The sequence below is a fragment of the Kryptolebias marmoratus genome, linkage group LG12 (genome assembly GCF_001649575.2).
Source record: "Kryptolebias marmoratus isolate JLee-2015 linkage group LG12, ASM164957v2, whole genome shotgun sequence".
Lineage (NCBI taxonomy): Eukaryota > Metazoa > Chordata > Actinopteri > Cyprinodontiformes > Rivulidae > Kryptolebias > Kryptolebias marmoratus.
Genome location: NC_051441.1, coordinates 18,482,817 through 18,490,032, shown reverse-complemented (window position 1 = coordinate 18,490,032; position 7,216 = coordinate 18,482,817). Strand labels below are relative to the sequence as shown.

Below are 7,216 nucleotides of genomic sequence, written 5' to 3'. Positions count from 1 at the left end.
CACAGTGGCAGAAATGGACTTTTATGAACTGTAAGTAAGCAGCAAGACAAAGTAGAGTGAAATGTACCTCTTTTTCAAAATAAAAAGAGTAAAATAAAATGCACAAGTAAAATGCAAGTACGTTATGCTATTAGAAAGTCAAGTCAAAGTTTATTTCTATAGCACATTTACTAAAACAACCTGAACTTCAATAAAATGTTAAAAACATATCTAAGATGGTCTAAGATGAGGTAGGTTTTTAGCATAGATTTTAAAATATCATCAGTCTTAGCAGTTTTTATTTTCTATTTGCTTTTTTTGTTTGTTTGTTTCGCTAAACAAAGAGTTAAAACAAGAGAGTTGTGGTTTTACTATCATAACTTTTTAGGAGTTTAGATTGTCCAAATTTTATTTTATTTTTTAAAATTTTGCTTGAATAGCAGTGACTGGAACAGATAGAATGAGTTGAAGATCTTTAGTAAAACAGAGAAAGCTTTCTAATTAATTAACACACATATTGGGCAAAGTTCTCATAAAACTTAAGCCACGTGGTTATCTTGTCGCCTTCATTGGAAATGGGATGGTTTGATTATGAAAACTGAATTCTTACACGTCTCGATGAGTCACACCCCCGAAATAAGCCAATCAGTGTCCTCCTTTTTTCTTTTTCCTTTACAGTAACGGTAACCACAGTTCCAAAAATAAATCAGTAATTTATTTGTCATATCCTTAATTTGTCCGTTGCACGGACAAAATTACCCATACCATTTTTATTACGAAACTGTAAATCATTTGCAACACTCAACACGGCACTTCCTGCTTGACGTGCATTACGTGATGACGTAGGTTATGTTTTGACGTTGGCTGCCGCTGCACTGTGAACTCGAGACGGACAAGTGGAGCTAGGGGTTTATCCCATATTACGCAAGTAAATGCTTTTCATACGTCTGTTGTGGTTTTTCTTACATTTTGTAACACAAAGTGAGCACTGTTACTCTAGTTATTCTTTTTTTTTTTTGTCTTATTAACACTCCAGTTACCAGCTAGCTAACGTGAGCAGGCGCATTTAGCCTTGAGTTACCTAACCGCACCAGTTGTTAGCTAAACTAGCTGAACTAATTTAAGAGCTATCGAGGCTCAGGTGTGGTTGCTTTATGCTTAATTAAATAGAACAGATCAGTCTACTTTAACATGCAATTTGTGTCTCCTGCACCCATACAGTTCTGTAATTTGTCACTGAGTTAATAGTTAAATTTGTATCTAATGGTCATTATCTTCCACAGACTGGTTGTAGTCATGGCATTGAGGAGCTCTGTTTGTCGTCTCCTGAGGAACCCTCACAGATGTGTCTTCCTCTCAGCCTCCAGAACACAAGGAACCGCAGCACCGGTCCAACAGGGTCAGTACTCTGTGGTTCTGTCTCATCAAGTCTCAGATACACTTGGTCCAGATGGGATTGGTTAGTTCTGCTCGCTGCTTTCTGATGCTCAGCAGACCACAAAAACTTCATAATATCATCAGTTTTACTGTGTTCAGATTATGTTTGTGTGTGTGTGCGTTTAGAAAAACAATAACTTGGAACTGTTTTGAATACAGCTAGGCTAGTTCGCATCAAATTGTACAGTGCTCTTGTTTTAAATAATATCTTTAAATCAGAGATTTATTTTTTTTTGTATCTGTGATGGATGCGGCCTCAACAAGGAGAAATGTGATGTAAAACCGTGCTAGTTTGTGGATTAGGGTTATGAAATATCTCTAGATTTTTGCATTAACTCCTTTTAGAGAGGGATCATTTACATTAGTGTTACTGTTGCAAATAAAACTTCACATTCTGCTCGTTATATCAATATTTTTCCCCCCTGTTCTTTATTTGTAGATGCTCGGAAGTTTGAACAGAAATCTAAAGCATGTAAGTGTTGACACAATCCAAAACATCTCTTGTAAATGTGTCTCAAGAGATTTGTTTCCTGTATAAATAAAGGAAAGATCAGACAGGTTATTCAAATTGAACCTCCTGTCAAAAGAGATGTTTACCGCTCTTGAGGTCTTAAATTATTCCCGTTTTAAAATGGTTGCCAGCTAAAGTCCAGTTCAACTGGCAAGATGCCCTGGACCTCGAGGGCCAGCTGACAGAGGACGAGATCATGATCAGGGACTCCTTTCGGACCTACTGCCAGGAGAAGCTCATGCCTCGCATCCTGATGGCAAACAGGAACGAAGGTGAGAGGGTGGCGCTCATAACTTGACTTTCCATTCAGTGAGTTCAGTTGTTTTATTCTGGCGTGGTGTTGTCTTGTGCACTAAGTTTTGTAATGTTAAAAAAAAAAAAAGCATGAGGTTTTTGTAACTTCTCAATGTTGTTTTCAGTGTTCCACAGAGAAATAGTGTCTGAGATGGGAGAGATGGGAGTCCTCGGCCCAACTATCAAAGGTCAGTTTTACACCTAAATCAGAATTTTATTATTAAATTTTAAGTTTGAGATGTACATTTAGGCTTCAGCTGTAATACAGAGTTCTTTCACATAATTTGCACGTCATGAACTTTGGCCCAGTGCCCACTGACCTTTACTGTGTTCATGACAAATATTCAAGCTCGGTATATTTATTTTCTTGCCTCTCTTAACACCAACTCCTGTCCGTGTGTTTTGTTGTCAAGGTTATGGCTGTGCTGGGACCAGCTACGTGGCGTACGGTTTGATTGCCAGAGAAGTGGAGAAGGTGGACAGCGGCTATCGCTCCGTCATGAGCGTGCAGTCCTCACTGGTCATGCATCCTATTAATGCCTACGGCACAGAGGAGCAGAAGCAAAAGTATCTCCCCAAGCTGGGTAAGAAGAAGACAACAACAACAAAAGATGCTCAACATTACATGGCTGAGAATAGTAAACTGTTGGGCGATCTGTTGTGCTGACTGAGCTCTGAGGTGTACACTGTATGTCTGAGTGAGTTCTCCCCTGTTTCTCTCAGCTCGTGGAGAGATTCTGGGCTGCTTCGGCCTGACGGAACCGAACCACGGTAGTGACCCAGGCAGCATGGAAACAAGAGCCAAATATAATCCAACCAGTCGCACCTACAGCCTCAGTGGCTCAAAGACCTGGTGAGTTGGAAGATTTTGGGGACTTTGTTGTCCAGTAAATAACTCAGAATGAATTTGGTGCAAATCTTTGCTTCCGTTGTTAAGCGATTTTGTTTTACGGCACCTAACGTATTCTGCTGGAATACATTTTTGTCTGCCCAGTGTGTACTCTGCTTCCTCTATGTTATGCTGTCCACACTTTAATCAGTATTGTGCATAGATTCAGTTTTACTAATCAGTACAAAGCAGTCATCCTTATATTCACTAGCCATATCTCATATACACATATATAAAACAGAAGTAACATTCTGCAGAAAATGTTTTGCTGTCTGAATAATTTGTGAACCAGAATCTGCACCCAGTCCTCTGGACATTAAATGATTGAAAGCTTTTTATGTGAGGTTCTCAGTCCACTTTTTTTGAATACTTTTTGACAACTTTGGTTCCATTTCTGCCGACCGACATCACAGCAAAGTGCAGCCACGAGCAAATTTCTCACATTTGACCTGTTTCACTCGTGACAGAATGAAGCCAGCTCTGTTCCCGTTTGGTAATTCACACATTAAACAGAAGCCGATCAGGACCGTGCCGTCCTGCAGTGTCGTCACACATGAATCCAACGTTGTGGAACCAGCGGAGTGAGAGCAGCATTGTTTGTTGCTGTGGCACTGCCCGTAATGTGCCCTGTCTTCACTTACTCGCCAGCTGTGCCCTGTGACTACCTCACTCAGAAGCAGATCAGATTCTGTAAAAACCCCCTTTAAAGTGGGAAGTAGGAAGAAGGTCTCCCTTGGCTTGTGTTGTGTAAAAGGAACCAACTTCTTGTTGCAGAGGTTGTCATTTCTTAGGTTTTTAGATTTTTTAAATATACATATTGAATTTTACACTTTTTTAGTTCATTTGTGAAAACAACTTATGTCAGTAGTTGTCCACATGGTGGCGCTCTTCACAGCTGAAGAACTGTGAAACTGATAAAACATAGAAAAGAGTACTTGAGTCATATTTCATCATTGAGATTTTTCATGCTTCCTGTTTCGTTCGGTTTTACAACTTCATTAGGATGAAGTACGCATCAACAAAAGCTTATATATTATTTCTAATACAGATCATATTAAAACAGAACGCAGATCATTTTCGTTTTCCCCTCCCATTCAGGATCACCAACTCTCCTGTGGCAGACATCGCAGTGGTCTGGGCTAAATGTGACGACGGGAAGGTCCGCGGCTTCATCTTGGAGCGAGGCATGAAGGGCTTTTCCACACCTAAGATCGAGGGGAAGTTCTCTCTGAGAGCCTCGGCCACCGGAATGATCCTCATGGATGATGTTGAGGTTCCTGAGGAGAACCTGCTGCCAAAAGCCTCCGGCCTGGGGGTGATTTTATTATAATATAACGTTTTAGTAGATTCTTAATGTGTTCAGTTACGTTCATAATAAATTAATGACTTGACATTTTAATAGAAAAAATTGAAATGACATTTTAGACTTCAAATGTTTACATTTTTTCACAAAACTTCCCCTTTCTTGCCTCCAGGGTCCGTTCGGTTGTTTGAACAACGCTCGGTATGGTATCGCGTGGGGCGCCCTGGGTGCCGCGGAGTTCTGTTTCCACGCGGCCCGTCAGTACACGCTCGACAGGTCGGCTCGTGTCACTGTTGCTGCAATAAAATGCATAGTAGTTGATGCGATTGAAATAATGTTTGTTTCCTGTTTGCTCCATTAGAATCCAGTTTGGCGTGCCTCTGGCCAGGAATCAGCTGATGCAGAAGAAAATGGCGGACATGTTGACAGAGATCACAATCGGCCTGCAGTCCTGTCTGCAGCTGGGCAGACTGGTAGATGAGAAAAAGTGAGGACCACCTCCCAGGTTTAGCTCGTTACATGGGACGTTGCTCAGCCACGCCTTTTTAAAGGGCCCGTCTTTCAAACCATGAGAACATTTGGATTTTTTTCCTTTCAGGCTGACTGGGGAGGATAATTTCTTAATATTTTGTTGTTACATCTATGTTATTGAGAAAATTACTGCAGTATTTTCTGCACTATAGGGCGCACTGGATTATAAGACGCACTGTCAATGAACGGTCCATTTTTGAACTTTTGTCATATATAAGGCACATCACCAGGCACCTCCCAATTTTTGTAACTTTGCACCGCGCTCCATTAAAATGGACGATTTCAGTGCTCTAGCGGAGCTGGTTCGCCTGTATCAGCATTTATATGATCCCTCTAAGATAATCAAACGGTTCAAAACTCACGGAAGGACACTGCACCGACGTAAGCGTCAAGTATAAACACCTCCACCGCTCGCTCAGATCCCTGCGCGACTATAACTGAGCCTTAATGCTGCGAGCGGTGCAGCTTTGTAGTTTAACCAAAGTCGTACTAAAACATTACGACTTCTTACATATATAAGGTGCTCCGGATTATAAGGCGCACTGTCGTTTTTTGAAAAAATTGAAGGCTTTTAAGTGCGCCTTATAGTCCGGGAAATACGGTATGTGAAAAACTGAGGGGGAAAGCTTGTGGTGTTCATCAAGGTTTAGTATTAGGACCTAAACTTGTTTGTCTTGAGCATAGATGTGTAGAAGGAAAGATATCATCAATGACCTTATTGCAAAAAACAAGAGCTCCATCTCATCTCAGTCTATTCAGGCCTCATTCAGCAGGTCAGAAGGTAAAATTCATCACAGTACAATTAGATCAATACTCATTTAGCTTATTTAAAAGGGTAGCCTGAATAGCTGAAAAAGAATAGAGCCCGGGTTTTGCTACGATCCAGTTAAAGCCCAGACCTCAGCCCGATTCAATTGCTGTGGTGGGACAGTGAACAACGTTGTTCTCGTGACAGGGCGGCTCCAGAGATGATCTCCATGCTGAAGAGGAACAGCTGCGGTAAAGCCTTGGACATCGCCAGGCAGGCCAGAGACATGCTGGGAGGAAATGGCATCGCAGACGAGTACCACGTCATCCGCCACGTGATGAACCTGGAGGCCGTCAACACATATGAAGGTGAGGGTCCATTAAAGCAAGCCCCCGTCACGGAGCCGCTCGCGTTCGTTTAAGTCTAATATTTGTTCGTTTTTGCCGCAGGCACCCACGATATCCACGCTTTAATCCTGGGCAGAGCCATCACAGGACTGCAGTCCTTCACTGTCGGCAAATAGAGCCGACCTTTTGCTGCGGCGGACACGTCTCTCTCATGTCAGATCTGTTTAAAATCAAAAAACAATGTTTTTGCTCTCTTAGGTGGGTGAAAAAAAGTACATATGAGTGCTTTAATCAGAGTAAAATACACATTTTTAGTCTGCCGCTGAACTTTTAAACTGACGAAGATTGGAAGTACCTCAGAAGTCAGGTTTTTTTTAAAATTTAAAGATGGCTATTTTTCCAGACAAAGAACCAGTTACTTCCTTTGTTTCATTGATTAGTCCTTGTTCACAGTGGTGAACAGTTTGGAAAGAGCTTAAACTGTACTTCTGTGGCTGTATTTTCAGTTAAAACTAAATATAAAGCAACAAAGCCTGGATGTCCAGAAAGTGTGTGTAATTGCATGTGAAGCGTTTTTGTGCTAAATGTTCAATTGGTGTTAGAGATAATGTTACCGGCGGTTACTACTCCTAGCACTTTACGAGCTCTAACACTAACATGTCGACTCTAACTGAGGTCATTTTCAATAAAGGAATCGTTTGAAAAGCATTACACATGTACGCAGAGTGAAGTTTAGTCCCAACGCAGCTACTGCCTGAAACTCCAACAACCATCAACGTTTTTTTTTCTATAAAGTCAACAGGAATTTGGGATTTAGTTTGTAATAATCTGAGCTGACATTTTAATGTATAAACTGTATAGGAAGTAAAGAGAACCGAGCTCAAAAGAAACGTTTAAACTATTTCCAGTGGCTCATTGGGGTCACCGTGGTAACGACAGGTCTGTCTCTCACTCCTTAAAAGACAGACTGAAAGAAATGCAAACTAGAAAGAAAGCCTCAAGATGTGTGAAAATGATCCCATAAGTCGTATTGACAAAAAGTCTGATCGTCCGTGCAGTGTTTTGTTTGTTTTGTCATTTTAGAACTGAACAAAAGACTCATAATTTACAACTGGGAGGTTTATTTAACAATCATGACACAGTCTTGCAGTCTGGATCCATTTCTCTCTGAAAGTAG

At 41.1% G+C, this 7,216-nt stretch overlaps 1 protein-coding gene across 2 annotated transcripts; it reads left to right on the top strand.

The window, feature by feature from the left end:
• Positions 1–753: 753 nt before the first annotated feature.
• On the top strand, positions 754–6,750 carry gcdhb (glutaryl-CoA dehydrogenase b). Of its 2 annotated transcripts, XM_017416507.3 has the most exons (12): positions 754–907; positions 1,263–1,378; positions 1,856–1,888; positions 2,059–2,199; positions 2,347–2,409; positions 2,635–2,805; positions 2,945–3,074; positions 4,209–4,425; positions 4,586–4,689; positions 4,775–4,900; positions 5,900–6,060; positions 6,142–6,215. In XM_017416507.3, the coding sequence occupies exons 2-12, from the start codon at positions 1,276–1,278 to the stop codon at positions 6,213–6,215; spliced, it is 1,323 nt and encodes a 440-aa protein (XP_017271996.1). In that variant the 5' UTR covers positions 754–907; positions 1,263–1,275. The 2 variants fall into 2 exon arrangements, with proteins under 2 accessions (XP_017271996.1, XP_024861816.1); XM_025006048.1 differs by lacking the exon at positions 754–907 and having other exon boundaries at positions 1,276–1,378; positions 6,142–6,750.
• Positions 6,751–7,216: the final 466 nt, after the last annotated feature.

Bases quoted from the DNA above. Each gene is read 5' to 3' on its own strand.
- gcdhb (XM_025006048.1), top strand. From the start codon at position 1,276: ATGGCATTGAGGAGCTCTGTTTGTCGTCTCCTGAGGAACCCTCACAGA. The intron at 4,690-4,774 runs GTCGGCTCGTGT...TTGCTCCATTAG, and splicing joins CGTCAGTACACGCTCGACAG to AATCCAGTTTGGCGTGCCTC. The intron at 4,901-5,899 runs GTGAGGACCACC...TTCTCGTGACAG, and splicing joins AGACTGGTAGATGAGAAAAA to GGCGGCTCCAGAGATGATCT.